General features: G+C 59.9%; 1 protein-coding gene across 4 annotated transcripts in view; it reads right to left on the bottom strand.

The window, feature by feature from the left end:
• Positions 1–5,955: 5,955 nt before the first annotated feature.
• The window catches only part of MROH1 (maestro heat like repeat family member 1), a 114,651-nt gene continuing 103,538 nt past the window's right edge, over positions 5,956–17,068 (bottom strand). For all 4 annotated transcript variants that reach the window (XM_005291142.5, XM_065582269.1, XM_065582268.1 and 1 more), the window contains 4 exons: positions 15,944–16,078; positions 14,387–14,489; positions 11,931–11,996; positions 5,956–6,943 (listed from right to left, as the gene is read on the bottom strand). In XM_005291142.5, the coding sequence (XP_005291199.2) occupies positions 6,858–6,943; positions 11,931–11,996; positions 14,387–14,489; positions 15,944–16,078 (390 nt within the window). In that variant the 3' untranslated portion in view covers positions 5,956–6,857. The remainder of the gene's footprint in view (positions 6,944–11,930; positions 11,997–14,386; positions 14,490–15,943; positions 16,079–17,068) is intronic.

A 17,068-nucleotide genomic window follows, 5' to 3' on the forward strand; every position in this document is an offset into this window, starting at 1 on the left:
GGCACCCTCGCTGCCCAGGGGGGGCAGGGCTTGCTGCTGCCAGCCCAGCGGGAGGGGGCAGGAGGTTTTAAAAGCCCCAGAGCTGTGCCCTAGGTGGCAAAGCTGCCTGGGACCCAGCGCATCTCACTCCTGCCCTTGTAACCCAGCCCTGGGCTCCCCAGCAGCCCTGCTCCTGGCCTACGTTCCCTGGCTCCGCCCGTGCCCCCGCCCCGCTCCTGTCCTACGTTCCCCGGCTCTGCCCGTGGCCCTGCCCTGCTCCTGTCCTACGTTCCCCGGCTCTGCCCGGGCCCCCGGCCTGCTCCTCTCCTACGTTCCCCGGCTCTGCCCGTGGCCCTGCCCCGCTCCTGTCCTACGTTCCCCGGCTCTGCCCGTGGCCCTGCCCTGCTCCTGGCCTATGTTCCCCGGCTCTGCCCGTGGCGTGGCCCTGCCCTGCTCCTGGCCTACGTTCCCCGGCTCTGCCCTTGCCCCCACTCCTGGCCTACGTTCCCCGGCTCTGCCCGTGCCCCCGCCCCCGTGCCCTGCTCCTGGCCTACGTTCCCCGGCTCTGCCCCCGCCCCACTCCCGGCCTACGTTCCCCGGCTCTGCCCCCGCCCCGCTCCCGGCCTACGTTCCCTGGCTCCGCCCGTGCCCCCGCCCCGCTCCTGGCCTACGTTCCCCGGCTCTGCCCGGGCCCCCGGCCTGCTCCTGTCCTACGTTCCCCGGCTCTGCCCGTGGCCCTGCCCTGCTCCTGTCCTACGTTCCTCGGCTCCGCCCGGGCCCCCGCCCTGATCCTGGCCTACGTTCCCCGGCTCTGCCCGTGGCCCTGCCCCGCTCCTGTCCTACGTTCCCCGGCTCTGCCCGTGGCCCTGCCCTGCTCCTGGCCTATGTTCCCCGGCTCTGCCCTGCTCCTGGCCTACATTCCCCGGCTCTGCCCGTGCCCCCGCCCCCGTGCCCTGCTCCTGGCCTACGTTCCCCGGCTCTGCCCCCGCCCCGCTCCCGGCCTACGTTCCCCGGCTCTGCCCGGGCCCCCGCCCCACGTTCCCTGGCTCTGCCCGGGCCCCCGCCCTGCTCTTGGCCTACGTTCCCCGGCTCTGCCCGTGCCCCCGCCCTGCTCCTCTCCTACGTTCCCCGGCTCTGCCCGTGCCCCTGCCCTGCTCCTCTCCTATGTTCCCTGCACACACTGCCTTGTACCATAGGGGCAGAGCAGGTGCCCCCCACTAATGCAGCTGAAGGCTGGGGAAGGATCCCTGCCCTGAGCCCCCTGCCCGCACTCAGCAATGGGCCATTGGTGCACTGCAGCGCCTGGGTCCGGCGCTGGGGTAGCCATTCAGCTGGCTTGGGGAGACCCTGTGAGCACCCAGGAGCCTGGGCTGATGGACAGCAGGTTTGCTGGGGGGCCCTGGGCAGTCCAGTGCCCCCACTCGGCTCTGGGGGGCCCCCCCGCTGGAGCCAGGCTGGGTGATAGCAGCATCCCGCCCACTTCGGGCTTGTTCACCCCCACCCCTGGGGCCTGGGCCGTGAGTTCAGAGCCGCCCCCCCCCCCCCCCCCCCGGCAGTTATTGAAACTACAGGGGGCCATGCGGGGGCTTGTGCTAGCACCTGTCAAAGCCCCGTCCCCATCCCCACCCTGCTTAGCTGCCAGCAGCTCAGTCCAGCCCGTGAGGTGTGTGGGGGAGGGCCCAGGCACCTGTCCTAGGGGGGGGGGGGGGGGGGGGGGGGGAATTGGTACCTGAGCCTGCTGGCACACGGGGCCCCAGCCCCCCCTTCCCCACCAGCGCTGGGAGCAGCTCTTGGGTCAGGCCAGCCCCCCCACCCCTGGCCAGGACAGTCTCCCCGCTGGCTCCAGCTCCCAGAGCAGATGTTTGCTGACAGTGGCCGAGAGGACTCTGGTTTCTGCCCCTCTGGCCAGGAGCTGCATGCCCCCACCCCCCCCCCCCCCAGCACAAACCCACTCCAGGTACTTCCCTCTGCCCCCCGCCCCCCCCAGTTTTCCCAGCCTCAACCATCCTCCAGCACCCACCCCTGCCAGGGCCTCCCCTTCCAGTCACCCCAGGACCTTGCCTCCCTCGAAAGCACCTGCCTGGCCCTAGGCCCTTAGCTCTGTCTCCCCCTCCCCCCCCCCAAGGCACTGAGCCCAGCTAGGGCCATACCCACTTCCTCCCATGCTGGCAGGTACGTGGTGCCAGTGGGCACTAGGCCCCGTGGCGCAGGAACAGCCAGAGCTGGGGCCAGTGACCAGCCGAGCCTGGAGCTCAGGACTGCTCCCCCCGGCACATGGGCTCACTACAAGCTGCCCTCTGACCCCAGCTCCAACACGCTCATCGCCACTGGGCAGAGTGGGGCCAGGCCGTGGCCTCTCAGTGCTGGGCACAGTAAGGGGCAGGGAGTAGGGCCCGCTGTGCGTGCCCCAGGAAACGCTGCCCCAGCCCCAGAGCCAGACGAAAGCAATAAAGCGGCCGGCCTTTGGGCAAGAACTTTAACAAGTGGAAAAAGTCAGATGCTTTGCTCTGGCAGGACCCTGCTGCCCCCAGCCGGCCAGGGAAAGGGCCAGGCCCCCCCCGGGAAGCCAGGCCAAGCCAGCTGAGGAATTCCTGTTCGGCTGCCGAGCAGCAGCAGCGCCTGGCCGAGGTTGAGGAGGAGGAACAGGTAGAGGCTGCTGCTGGGATGGAAAGAATGAGTCAGCCACGGGCAGGACCACGCCAGCACGTGCGAACGCCCCAGCCCGCTCCAGCTGCTCTCCACAGCAGGGCCCTGCAGGCTCTGCCCACCTCCCCCCTGCCACTAAAGCCGGCTCTCAGTGACCCAGCGCCAGCCGCTGAGCTGCTGCCATTCACCGCAATGGGATGTTCACTCTGAAGCCTACTGGCAACGCAGACTGTCAGCCTGGTTAATTGTATCACCGCTGGTCATGAGACACTCATGCAGTTTGGGAGCTTACGCTAAGGGCCCAGGAGCCCTGCTGCAGGCTCAGGGCACCAGCACTCTGCCTGTCTTCGCAGTAGAGCAGGTGAGATGCTCCACTCCAGAGTCCGGGCTGCCTGCAGGGTGCCCAGTGCAATCAGGCAGAGCTGTAAGCCCTGCCCCAGGAATCATCCAGCCCTTGTTCAGGCCCGACCCAGCCTGGGCAACTCCAGCGGGGGGGGGGGGGGGGGGGGGGAGAGGGGAGGAGGAGGAGGAGAGTAACAGCACCAGCATTGGACACACAGCTCAGCCCCCCGCCCCCAGGCTCAGGCCCATTGTCCCGGCCAGGGGGGTGAGACTCACCCAGAGATTTAGGATCACAGGCCCAGTTTATAGCTACACTGTGACAAACCACAGCAGCCCCTCAGCTACCCTGCCAGGGGCACAGCTCAGCTCTGCCTGGCCGTGCATGGTCTAGCGCCAGGCCAGCAGTCATAGCCAGGCCCTGTCTGCCCCTGCCTGGCCCCAGCTTGCTAGGGAAAGGTCCCCCTGCCTAGCCCCTCACCCCGCATGGTGGCACAGGCCCCCGTGCCCAGCCAGCACCTGCCAGCAGGAACCAACCCAGCCAACAGCCATTTTCCTGTAGGAGAGAGGAGCTGGAGGGGCCCAGCTCTGTGGCCTTAGGCACGTCCTGAGCTTAAGCTTTACCTCAGCTATGTCCTGTGGCCATGAGTTCCACAGTCTAATTACCCATGGCATGAACAAGGGTTTCCTCAGAATGGTTTCAAATCCTCTGTTTCATCAGAAGTCCCTGTTGTGCGTGAAGAGATAGTGTAGGCCAGGGACTGGTGACCTGGTAGACGCGGTGGGCCAGGTCTTCATTTCTTCACTCTAATTGAAGGTTTCGGGTGCCACTAATATATTAACATTTTTAGAAGGTCTCTTTGTCTAAGTCTATAATATATAGCTACACTATTGTTGTAGGTAAAGTAAATAAGGTTTTTAAAAAAATGTTTAAGAAGCTTCATTTGAAATTAAATTAAAATGCAGAGCGCCCCGGACTAGTGGCCAGGACCCGTGCAGTGTGAGTGCCACTGAAAGTCAGCTCACGTGCCGCCTTCGGCACGCGTGCCATAGGTTGCCTACCCCTGGTGTAGGTGCTCGGGACAGCCCTCTGGTAGCCAGGCAGTATTAACTTTTCTCTACTATAAGCCAGCCCAACCTTTCACAAGTTTTTCCAGGCCTTTGGCCTGTCTCATCACCTGTCTGAAGCCACACGCAGCTGCCTCCTGTGTGAGGGGGTGACCAGCACTGCACCAGGGGCCCACCTCTGGCCACAGGCATCTGAGGCTTGTGTTACTGACGGCAGAGGGCTCCCGGGGCTGTCAACTCAGGGCACTGGGTGTTGAGGTATCATAGGGCTGGAGTGGACCTTGAGAGGTCATCTCACCCAGTCCCCTGCACACACAGCAGGACTATTGTCTAGCCCATCCCTGACAGGTGTTTGTCCAACCTGCTCTTAAACATCCCCAATGACAGATTTCACAACCTCCCTGGGCACTTGAGTCCAGTGTTTAACCACCCTGACAGGTAGGAAGTTTTTCCTAATGTCCAACCTAAACCTCCCTTGCTGCAATTTAAGCCCATTGCTTCTTGTCCTGTCCTCAGGGGTTAAGGAGAGCAATTTTTCTCCCTCCTCTTTGTAACAACCTTTTATGTACTTGAAAAGGTATGTCCCCCTTAGTCTTCTCTTCTCCAGCCTAAACATACCCAATATTTGTAATCTTCTCTCACAGGTCATGTTTTCTAGACCTTTCATCATTTTTGTCGCTCTTCTCTAGCCTCTCTCCAATTTGTCCACATCCTTCCTGAAATGTGGCACCCAGAACTGGACACAATACTCCAGTTGAGACCTAATGAGCACGAAGTAGAGCAGAAGAATTACTTCTCGTGTCTTGCTTACAACACTCCTGTTAATACAGCCCAGAATGAGGTTCTTTTTTTTTTTTTTTGCAACAGTGTTACACTGACTCATACCTAGCTTGTGATTTACTCTGACCCCCAGATCCCTTTCCGCAGGACTCCTTCCTAAGCAGTCATTTCCCATTCTGTATGTGGCAACTGACTGCTCCTTCCTAAGTGGAGCACTTTGCATTTGTCCTGATTGAATTTCATCCTATTGACTTCAGACCATTTCTCCAGATCATTTTGAATTTTAAGCCTATCCTCCAACGCATTTGCAACCCCTCCCAGCTGGGTATCCTCAGCAAACTTTAGAAGTGTGCTCTCTGTGCCATTAGCTAAATCACTGATGAAGATATTGAACAGAACCAGACCCAGAACCTATCCCTGCGGGAGCCCACTCATTAGGTCCTTCCAGCATGACTGAACTGCTGATAAATACTCTCTGGGAACGGTTTTCCAACTAGTTATGCACCCACCTTAGAGCAGCTCCATCTAGGTTGTATTTCTCTAGTTTGTTTATGAGAAGGTCGTACAAGACAGTATCAAAAGCCTCACTAAAGTCAGATACACCACATCTACCGCTTCCCCCTACACCACGTCTACCGTTTCCCCCCATCCACAAGGCTAGTTGATCATTCGTTTAGCCCCCGGAACATACGGAGCAGTTTCAATGTTCCCCTCCAACAGGCACCACTTGGTGTTAGTCGCCCTTGAACTGCACTTGAGCAGGTGGTTGGCCTGTGTCAGGCCAGGTTGGAGGCCTCTGCTGTGGGGTGAGGAAGAGGCAGGATCTGCCTGGGGGCCCGCCCTCCACCCCAGCTCCCCGTACAGCTCGGCCCTGGCCTGTGGTGCTGAAGCAGGGAGCAAGCACAGCTGTTGGTGCAGGCAAGGGCCTGGCGCACCTGCCTTTCACGCACCAGCCTGCAGCCCCTTTTTCCACCGAGGGAGTAATTTGATAGGGGAGCAAATTGCTCCCCTGAGATCTCCAAGGCCAGCGCTCCCCCCTGGGAGGCCAGGCTCCAAGTCCCCCCAACACGCCCTTAGCAGCACCCAGACAAGCCAGGGCAGGCTCCAGCAAGTCTGGCAATGAGACTCCAGCACCAGCCGCTCTACCAGAAGCAAACAGCTTTATTAAAAAATACATACAGTCTGGTTTCTATACACGTTCCATGTGGAGGGGACAGCTCCACTCAGCCAGCAGAGAACTCAGCGCACACCGCTGCCCGCAGACACAGCTGCAGGCGGGGGGCCCAGGGAGAAGCACCGGGCAGTGCCAAGGACTCCGGGGGCAGCTCGCTGGCTCACTTGCGGAACAACAGTGGAAGGAAGGTGCATGTGCAGTGATGGCCGAGGTTCCTCACCCTCCTAGGACATCCAGGGGAGGGGAGGTCCTCAGAGGCCATCCAGGGACCCCACCAGGGCAGGGCGCCCCATCTAACCCCAGGCTGTGCAGCGCCCAGGCCGGTGCGAACCAGAGTCAGACTGTAACAGTCACATGTCCCAGTGACTGCATAGGAGCGATTGGTGTGAGACGACCAGCCCTAGAACATGCAATGACACCAGGGCCTCAGCGGGGCTGGTGCCTGCCCTTCTCGTGCCAGGGCAGCGACCCAGGCAAGCCAGAGGGGCTGTGCTCAGCGGGGGTGGATCCCATGTTGGGCTGACCCCGGAACAGTTCCGTGTCCTATTGCCCAGTTTGGTAGCTCAGGGAGTGCCCGTGGTGAGTGCACATCGCGGGAAAGGCTGTCAGAGAGCCGGGGACAGTGACGGTTGAACCAGCAGCCACAGCGGAGCCTCCCGTGGCCGCTGGGAAGGGCGGAGTCCTCCAGGCTGCATAGGGGAGAAGCCGCACGAGGCCCCTGCTCCAGGCAGCGAAGTGAGGTGCAGCAGGCGTGGCGCTGCACAAGGCACCGGTTCCGGGCACTGGAAGACGTGGCATCTCCGGGGGGAGGAACATCCATCGACCTGATCGCGGTCACGGAGCCCGGGCGCCCGCAGGTCCCATCTGCCGCTCACACAACCCGGACCAGGCGGCCCAGAGTCTCAGCCACCTTCATGCGGACGACGGGAGCCGGGTCCTTCAGCAGCACGTTGAGAGCTGGAACGAGAGCGCGTGACTAGCAGCCGCGAGCCCGGGGAACCAGCCTCATTCCAACGGAGCTGGCACACTCCCGCCCCAGCCGTGCCCCACACGCCTCCCTGCACTGGAGGTCAGGGCACGGCCCCAAGGCATCGAGCCTGACCAGCCGGGGGCAGCACCTCCGCTCCCCAAAGCGGGGCCATGGCCCCTCCCCCAGAGCCCCGGGCACAAGCGACCCTTTGGCCTCCCCCCTTCCACCCTACGGGGCAGTGCTCCTCCCCAGCAGGAGCTGCCTCGGCCCTGCACAGCCCCTGGCGAAGCCTCCTCCGGAGCACAACATCCATTACCCAAAACGAGCAGCGGGACCAGCCTTGGCACCGGCTCCTCCTAGAGCGTCCACACAGGCCACCCCCACAGCCTGAGGGGAGCCAGGCAGGGCGGTAGGACCCCCCCCCCCCCATGCACTGATCTGGCCGGCCCCATCATGGCAGTCTGAACCCCTCCGCCCCAGGAGGTAGGGCAGGGCTCACCCCTTGCAGAGGGGGAAATTAAGCCCAGAGGCTGCGTGACTGGCCCAGGGTCACACGGGGCAGCTGTGGCAAAGCAGGGCTCGCCAGGGAGACGCGTGAGCCCCATGTGAAGCTGGGCCCACCCCCGGGCGCTCTGCCTGTTTCCCAGGACCCACCCTGAGCTGGGCGGGGCAGGGGGTGCTCTGGGTGCACAGCACCAGACTGCAGCAGTGCCCAAGCTGTGCTACGGGGCACACCCACAAGCAGCCTGGCGGGGTCACTGCTCACTTCATGCCCCGCCCCAGCACTAAGGGGGGTTGGACCCTTGAGGAGAACCCAGCGAGGCAGCGATGCCATCTCACTGCAGACTCCACGCTGGGCCCTGCCCAGCCCAGCCCAGCGCGTGGGTCGGACTCCTGGGCACTAGCCATCCAGAGCAGGCCCCCGGCCGCTGGGCAAGCGCTGAGCGGACTCTGTTCCACGCACTCCGGGAGGGGAGCGGGCACATCAGGCCCTGGCCTGCTCTGGGTTACGATTTCCCCAGTGAGCAGCAGGAAGCCTTAGGCAAGTGCTGCAGCCCGAAGCCGTGAGTGGGTCTCTGGCCTAGTGACGCTGAGGCGTTCTGCTCGCCAGCGTCCCCTCGCCGGACTCTCCCCTGCTAGCGCCGACGGGCCCCCATGCTGGGCCACACACAGCCGGCCAGAGCAGGCAGGAGCCAGGTGGGAAGAACTACGGGGTGCCCATGGCCAGGGGGCGACGTGACCCCACCAGTGTTCACAGCACCGCGCCCAGGCCCAGCCAGGTAGTTTTTCCTCACAGTGAAGCTATAACGACGTTTTTCCAGTAGCTTGTTTACAAAGCCGGGCGCCCCCCGTCCCTCCAGATCCCCTCTGCCATTAGCATGGATGAAGGTCCCTGATTTATGTGCCGACTCGCTTCCTGTTCCAGCCGCCCTGGTGATTAGCCTGGGCTAGCGCGGGGGTGCCCCCGGGGGCTGGGCTGTAAATCAGAGCCCGGAGCTGTCCCTGGACCCCAGTCAGCTAATCCACTCAATACGGGAAGCTCGAGCAACCTGATCCAACGCTGCTAACTCCAGCGATTACTCACAGACACACGTCTTCTCTTTCACTTGTTTCAAACAGACAGGCCCCTCGCTGCTGGAAGGGCTTCGGGAGCCAACGGAAAGAGACTTTTTCCTTTTTTAGTGTTTTTTAAGCTCTCTTGGAACAATCCAAGAGTTTCCATGCATTACGATACACTATGAGGTCACTAGTGACAGGGAAAAAATCCCTGAAATCCAGGAAAATTACTTAACTCAGCTCCAAAATGCCACCAGCTTCAATTGGACTTTTTATTAGTCCTTTCTAACGAGCTGGAGCTGGGCCTTTTAACAATGAACACGTTACAAGCAAACCCTGCCCTTCCTTACGCGCCAACGCTGCAAATGCCACACGCGCTTTGAGCCAACGCCCGGGCTGCAGCCTGCGATGCCACAGACAGGAGCTGGAGTTTCAGCCTCCGGCCACTTGGCCAGCGCTGGTGCCACGCTCGGCTCTGTGCTGGGGCAGTCTCCTCCGGAGCCCAGCATCGGCAGCGGTTATTCACAACGCACACAGCTGTGCCCATCACAGAGAGCGCTCGGGCGAAGCAAACCCTCACTTGCTGATCCAAGCCCCTGCCCCAGCTCAGCGGAGAGGAACGGAGCTGCTGGGGGACTGAAGGTCACAACCCCGCTGCTAAGCGACTAGCACCTCGCTCAAGGCAGTGGCCAAGCAAGCCCTGCAGACAGCTCGCCAGGACCTTGGCACGCAGTGGGCTACGATTGTCAGAGGTCAAGGAAACCAGGCTGTGAAGACGAGTGGCCTTGCAGCAGGGCACACAGGGTCACAGCCCCACTCTGGATTGGCCTGTTCACACCTCCAGAGGGGGGCTGTGACCATGTGGGCCAGGAGCAGGGACCAGCCCGTGGGCCAGGAGTCGCTGCTGCAGGGAGGGCTTGTTCTCCAACCCGCCTCGCCCCCGGGCCTCACCGGCCAGCACCCGCACTGGCAGGGACTTCAGTGACGAGCCCCCGAAGACACCCCCCTCTGCTGTGAGACGGACTACAAATCTCCAAGCCAAAAATCAGAGCCTTACGCACTGTAGCCACCTCTGGCGGTAACATGCAAGAGGCGGCCACAGGGCGCAGGCAGGCCAGGAGCCTTCAGGGACTTTGTCGAAGGCTCTTTGGAATCCCCCTGGGTCGTTACCCGGGACCACGCAGACAGTCCAGGAGAGGGAGGATTTTCCTTAGCACCTTTTCTGCCATCTGCCCCGCCACGACACTCCTCTGGGGGCGTTCTAGCTACGGCCAGAGTTCCAGCCAGATCCGATCCGGGCTCTGCCCGTAGCAGCCACTCAATATGATACTCCCTGTCCCCGCTCGGACGTCCTAGGCCAGTCTGTGGCTTGGGGTCATTTGCAGCGTTCCGCAGCATCCCCCCCACAGCCCCGGCTGGCCGTAGTGTGCTGCACCGATGTTCGGGCTCATCTCCACTGCAGCCCAGACGCTGCCCAGGGCCGGGGGGCTCTGCCCGGGAATCCGGCCCGAGGCAGTAGCCAAGCGGATGGAACTAGGGCTGTTCACACAGGCCCTTCGGCTGGCTCGGCTGAAATCGCTGGGGAGGATTTTTCACACGTAGCTGGGTTGAGCTCATGTCTAGAGTAGACCAGCCCTTGCTGTTTGTGAGGGTTCCCCAGACTCCGTCCTTGGTCCCCTCTCTAATCTCATCCACAACACTCAGCTCCCGTCTCTGTGACCGCGCCCAGCTCCAGCTCTCTCCGCCAGCCTCCTCCTGCCCGAACGGGCGTCTCCGCCGCCCGAGCTCTCCTCAGGGCCTCTCGTCACCAGCTCAAACAACACGGCTGAGCGCGAGCCAGCTCCCCGGTCACTACGGCCAGCTCTGCCAGCCAGCCTGGTGTGCAGGCCCTTCCATCCACACCACAGCCTGCCCTGCCCAGCCCCCACGTCACACCTCAATTGCTGCAAACCCTTCCCTCCGGCCTGGACAAACGCAGCCGTCCGCCCATGCCCACTCCAAATAGTGCTGCCACGATCCCGCTCCTAGCCAGGTCCCCCCCCGGCTCCGTCACAGACAACAGCTACTTGGCTTCATTCCCAAGGCCTTTCCCGAGCTATTCCCCACTCCCCCAGCAGCCTGTCATCTCGTTCACGGGCCAAGCGCTCTCTCCAAGCCCATGGCACCAGCCTCCACTGCCAAACAAACCCCTTCATGCTTCCGCGGCGGCTGCCCCTCAGCCTTGGGAGGAGCTCCCCCTCCCCACAACGCTCCATTACGGTGACACTGACAAAACCCCGAGGAGTCAGGCCCGGGGGGCTGAGACCAGCACCTGCCATGCTGACCAGCCCCGGCTCCCTGCTTCTGCAGCCTCTCCAATCTGTGTGGGACTTAAATTCCCATCTGTGTGCGTACAGCACCTGGCGCAGCGAGCTCCTGGGCCATGCCTAGAGCTGCCAGGCACTCCAGTAATACAAACTGATTCATTAACGAACGAGCTCCAGGCCCCACTAATTTCAAGCCAGGCCAGCCAGAAGCCAGTGATCAGTGCCTGTTGGCCCAGGTCACCCCATGGCAGGAGACGGGCTCGTGACAAAGCTGCCAGCACACCAGCCTGCACAGCCCCGGCAATGACCCGTAGGGAGCAGCTTGTCCCCAGCCCCCTCCCCAGGACTGGAGCCCCGGGCGTCAAGGCCTGAAGCATTGGCGACAGCCCGCGCAGGCCCTCGTCCAGCCAGGCTCGTGTTTAACATGAGCCTCCCTGGCCCCAAACGCGGGGAGCAGAGCCCTGCAGCCCCAGGGCAGCGTTCCCGGGGCGAACGGAGGGAAAGGCCCCTGGGAGACCAGCTAGGAGAAGGGAGCTGGGATCTGTTCTGCAGGAGGCACCAAGGGGCCTGCGGGGCCTCTTGTCTGAGCACGGGGCAAGGACCTAGCGCAGCTCTCGTACACGGCGTACAAGCTGGCCCTACAGACCCGCACTGGAGAGGGGAATATTTGCTATTGCAGGCGGGCCTGGCGAGGGCAGAACCCCCCCCCCCCGTCCCCGGCAGGGGGTTTTGCTGTTGCTCAGAACAACCTTGGACTCTGAAGTCAAGGTGGGCCAAGACCAACTGTCCCGTAGCCCAGCACCCAGCCTGGCCCTAGTGGGGAGGCCCTTGCCTAGGCCGCGCCAGCACAGGGGTCTATAGCCCGGAGCAGAGGTGCGGCGCGACGCGAAATGACCGCAATGAACTGGAAGGCGAAGCTGCTCCGGCCCCAGGCCTGGCTCATTAACCCCCAGCTGCCCGGTGCAGTAACCTCGCTGGGGCCCTGCCAAGAGACTCTCTCCCAGCCCTGCCTTCCCGCACTGCGATCTCCCTCCCGTTTCACCCGCCGCTCCCAGCCCCCACCGTGCTCGGCCCACAGCTCCCGGCCCGGCTAAGGGCCGCTCTTACTCACAGCAAAGGAGCTGGTCCAGGTCCACCTGCTTACAATGCTCTTCGGCCACGTGCAGAACGAGGAAGCCTGGAGTCAGAAGAGTGAAAGTTACGGCTGAGTTTGCAGCGCAGGGTTTTGAGGCCTCGTTTAACCTGGCCGGGTCCCATGAGAATTCGGGGGCCTGCAGAGCAGCCGCTGCCGCACACGAGTGCAGCCCTCTCCCAGGAGCGTCGCTGATCCGCGAGGAGCGGGGGACGGGAATTTCCCAGATCCCAAGGCCAGAAGGGACCCGAGTGATTATCCAGTCTGACCTGCCCAGCACCGGCCACAGACCAGCCCTATCATCAACCCTAGAGCAGAGCTTAAAAAAAAAATCCAGTGATGGGAACTGCACCACGACCCTTGGTGATCGGCCCAAGGGCTAATCACATCCCTTTTTTCCCAGTCTGAATTGGTCTGACTTCAAACTTCCAGCCACAGGAGCGTGATAGACCTTTGTCTGCTACACTGAGGAGCCTGTTATCCAGTGTTTGTTCCCCGTGCAGGTATGTATAGACTGATCCAACTCACCCCTTAGACGTCTGTTAAGCTGCGGAGACTGAGCCCCTCAAGTCTCACTCTAAGGCAGGTTTCCAGCCCTGTAATCACTCTCGACTGGTGTCTGAGCCCTCCCCACTTTATCAATGTCCTTGAACCATGAACCCCAGAACTGGACCCAGGATCCCAGCAGCGCTCGCCCCAGGGCCACACACAGAGGTACAAGAACCTCTCTGCTGCTCCTCGAGATTGCCCCGTTCATGCATCTAAGGATCCCATTAGCCACCACATCGCGCTGGGAGCTGATGTGCAGCCGATTATCCATCAGGACCCCCACATCTTTCAGAGTCGTTGCTTCCCAGGATCGAGGCCCCAGCCGGTAAGTCTGGCCAACAGCCTTTGTCCCAACATGTTCCATTTACCCGTAGCCACACTAACGTGCACGTTTGCTTGCACGCAGCGTACCCAGCGACACCATGCGCTCTAGATCAGTGACCACTCCCCCAACTTCTGTATCCTCTGCAAACTTCAGTGACAATTTTATGTTTTCTTCCAGGTCACGGATTAAAAATAAAATAAAAAATAATGTTCACTAGCCTAGGGCCAAGAACCCACCCTGTGGGACCCCACTAGAAATACGCCCGCTCAAGGACTCCTCCTCCCCAGACCTATCGGCCAGTTTTTAATCCACGTAACATGTGCCATGATGCTTATGTTGATCTAGTTTCTTCAGACTGTGGTGTGGTACCAAGTCAACACCGAACAGAAGCACAAGAACTTGACACCCCATGACCACGGTTAGCAGCCAGACTGCTCATCGCCGCAAACAGTTTGACAGGATCTAGTTTCCCTGTGAACCCAGGCTGCCTGGCATTAGCTAGTCCTCCTTTAATTCTTTATCAAGTCCTGTATCAGCCACTGCATTATGCTGCCCATGACTGATATCAAACTGTCAGGCTTCTCATTACCCGAGTCAGCCCGTTTACCCTTTTTCAATACCGGCTTTCCTCTAGTCTTATGTGTTCCAAGACGTATTGAAAAAAAAACAACATTAGCCAGCCAGCTCTTTTAGGACTCTTGGATGCAAGTTATCCAAATCTGCTGATTTAAAAAATGTCGAACTTTAGTAGCTGCTGTTATCCTGAGATACTAGTGGACTGGAGAGAGAATCATCACAGGACATGACATCTCCTCATCGGTTTTATTCCCCAATACAGAACAACTCCTGCTTTGTGGCTATTCTACCATTTCCATCCAGTAATGGACTGATACCACGGGCCGCATTCTTTTTGTTCCGCATACACTTAAAAACTCCTTATTGTCTAACTCTGCTGGCAACAGATTTCCTCCAAAAAATAGCTGCCTTCACGCCCCCAGTGAGCTGTGTCAGTCTGGTCACCAATACAGCCTTCTTCCTCAGCCGTGGGGTTCTGTGCATCGGACGAAGGGTTCTTAACCAATTTCTGAGTCTATTCTTCCTCCCTGCTGGTTTGGCTCATAATTGTTTTCATCCTTGTGAAATTGGCCCTATTGAAGCACCAAGTCAATATTTTACTGGTCTGGACTTTATCCGGCTTGATCAAGTCACGGTCACTTGCACCTGAGCTACCAGTAATGTTTAGTTCTGGGATCAGTCCCTCCGTATCGGTCAGCACAAGGTCTAAAACAATTCCACATGTCAGCTGCAGCACTTTCTGAGTTGGGAAATGCCCATCTAGCATGTTTAGAAATTCCAAGGATGTTTCCATACTGGCCGCATGAGACCTCCAGCAGGTGCCACTCAGACTGAAGCCCCCATAATCTCGCAGCTCCCCCCCACCCCACCCCCCAAACACAGAGAGAGAGTTAAGCACCCAAACGCCAGTGACTTTCAAACCCCTCTGCCAGTCCCAGCCAGCAGGAGTAGTGCCGACGTGGGAACAGCGCCAAGGCAACCTTACCAATAAACATGGGCGCTGCTGCTCGAATGTCAACCCAGTTGCTCTTGAAGTAGAAGAGGTTGGTTGAAATCAAACGATTCAGCATCTCTGGGTAGTTCTGCATCTAAAGAGAAAACCAAGGTGATGAGAATGAGCTGGGCTCCCCGAGGCACCCCGCTTCCTGGGCTGAGGCATTCCAGCCCCCACCGGACCACCGCCATCCCATCCCCAGCACAGACCCCCGCTGGGCAAGCCCCCCCGTGGGCTGTGTTGGTTTCGTATGAACATGCCCAGGCTCCTGTGGCAAGGGACCACGTTAAGGCACAATAGGACCGGGAGGGAAGGCCGGGCGAGCAGAGAATCGGCTCTGTAGGCGGTCGGCTGCAGGAGAGCTCCCTTTGGGGAGCAGAGTGTGCTATGGGCATGGCAGCGACTGGCCGGGGCGCTTCAGGAGCTACCCGGCTACTCTGGGCCCCCTCCCAGGCAGCTCTGCTCCAGGGCACGTGCCTCCCACAGTGTCAGAGCCGGGAGCCCCGGTCGGAAGTGGACAAGGGGGCAGCCTGCCGTGCTGACAGAAGAGGGACTGGTGTGCTCAGCGAGGTTCAGAGAGTGTAATGGTCTCTTCTGGCCTCAAGGCATCTCCTCTGCCCTCTGGGAGATCCCTGGCCGTACGTTTCACCCCCATGGGCAGCCCGAGGACTCGGTGAAACTAAAGCACTTCAGTGCTCAGGACACCATGCTGGCGTGTGCCACGGCAGAGAGGAGAAACCAAGAGGCCAGCAAAACGCCCAGTGCCCCAGCGGCAGGGAACTGAAGAGGTGACGTGCCCAGATGGTCCTGCAGGCGGATCCACGCTGCAGAGGAAGGCAAAAAACCCTCTGGTCCCTGCCAGTCTGAGCTGGGAGAAACCCCTTCCCAGCCCCCATGGAGACCCACCAGCCAGGCATATGAGAGAGGGGTTCTCTGCACCAGCTCAGCACCAGGGTCCCATCTCCAGCTGGGGCTTCGGAGGAAGGGAAAGGTTCTTCCCCGCCCCTGCTGGCGACTGGTTGAAACACTGGAGCATGAGACGGTTCCGGTCAGATGAACAGGTCGAGGGCAGTGCAGACTGTCCGTCCCCACCCCGGCCTGGGGAGGGAGTGGGTGACGGGAGGTCCATGGGGGTCACAGCGTCCAAGGCCAGATGGACAGCATGCAGCGCTGCAGTTTGAACCAGGCAGCCTTGACCTCTGCGCCCTTGGCCAGCACTTCTGTTCACGCCTTTGGAGCAGCAGAAAAGGGCCGACTGCCGGGACTCTCGAAAGGTCCCACCCCGTCAAGGGACAGGCCAAGCCGCTGTCACCGCTGCCAGGGGAGCGCTCGCTGGCTTCAGCCCCTTCCTGCTGTCCCAGACGGTCTCTGCTCTGGGTCCTCCAGCTCCCTGGGCTGGAAATGCTGCTCTCTGGTGTTTCTGTGCCGGGTGTCGGCAAAGGCCCAGAGCGGGGCGGGCTGGAGCAGGTTAGTCGTGCCCCAGCAGCGACCGCTCGCAGGGCTCTCAGCCGCTCACTCCACCTGCTGGGAAGCCAGAGTCTCACTCACCAGGTGCTTACAGACGTCGTTCATGAACTCTCCGTAATGCAGGCTGCGGTCTTCGTGCAGGTGGTTCAGGAACATGTCACAGAGTCCCTCACAGCCCATGTTGGGGCCACACATTCGCAGGGCAAATTTACAGGCCTGCAGGACAGGGCGGACGAGAAGGAGGAGACAGCAACACTGTGTCAGTCACCAGAAACGCACCAGTCGCTCGTCTCCTTTCACCCTGGCAGGACAGGACAGGACACCCCACTCCCAGGGACCAACAGCCCCCGGTCCCAGACTCCCAGCTATAGGAACGCTTAGCAGGACACGGTCCTCACTGAGCCCACAGGCCAGCATGGAGTTGTAACGTTATCGATACAATCTGGGACCATATAGAACATGGTTGCAACCAAGGTCCTGTAGTGGCACCAAATCTTGTATAAAGGGGGTCAAATGAGGTGTTTAAGACAAGGTTATGGTTTGCTGGTTATGATTATGCTGTCTATATGTGTATCAATTTTGTAGTTGAAGTTATGAATATTGGCTCTAGACTGTCTGTATTTCAAACTTATGCTATGCTTCTGGGTGACATCCCAGACAAGTTGGTGTTAGCTCTGCCTAGCCTGCTTGATGGCTCATTAAGGACCATCAGCTACAACTGACCCATTGAGAGAAGGCAAATACGCCTTGTAACTCAGCAAAGTATGCAGGGACTGGCCCATGTGACTCCAGACTCCATTTTGCTGTAATTTTCCACAGTAAGAACAAAGAGGTGTTCTTACACCTGGAAAAGACTATATAAGGCTGATGCCTCATCTCCATCTTGTCTTCAATCCTGCTTCATACCTCTGGAGGGACTTTGAACAAAGGACTGAGGACCCATCCCAGCTGGGGATGTTCCAGAGACTTGATTTGAACCTGCAGTTTATTCTATCGCTGCTACAAGCCTGAACCAAGAACTTTGCCATTACTGTATGTAATTGATTCCATTTAACCAATTCTAACTCTCATCTCTATCTTTTTCCTTTTATGAATAAACCTTTAGATTCTAAAGGATTGGGAACAGCGTGATTTGTGGGTAAGATCTGAGTTGTATATTGACCTGGGTCTGGGGCTTGGTCCTTTGGGATCAGGAGAACCTTTTTC

The sequence above is a fragment of the Chrysemys picta genome, chromosome 2 (genome assembly GCF_011386835.1).
Source record: "Chrysemys picta bellii isolate R12L10 chromosome 2, ASM1138683v2, whole genome shotgun sequence".
In the NCBI taxonomy this organism is placed as follows: Eukaryota; Metazoa; Chordata; order Testudines; family Emydidae; genus Chrysemys; species Chrysemys picta.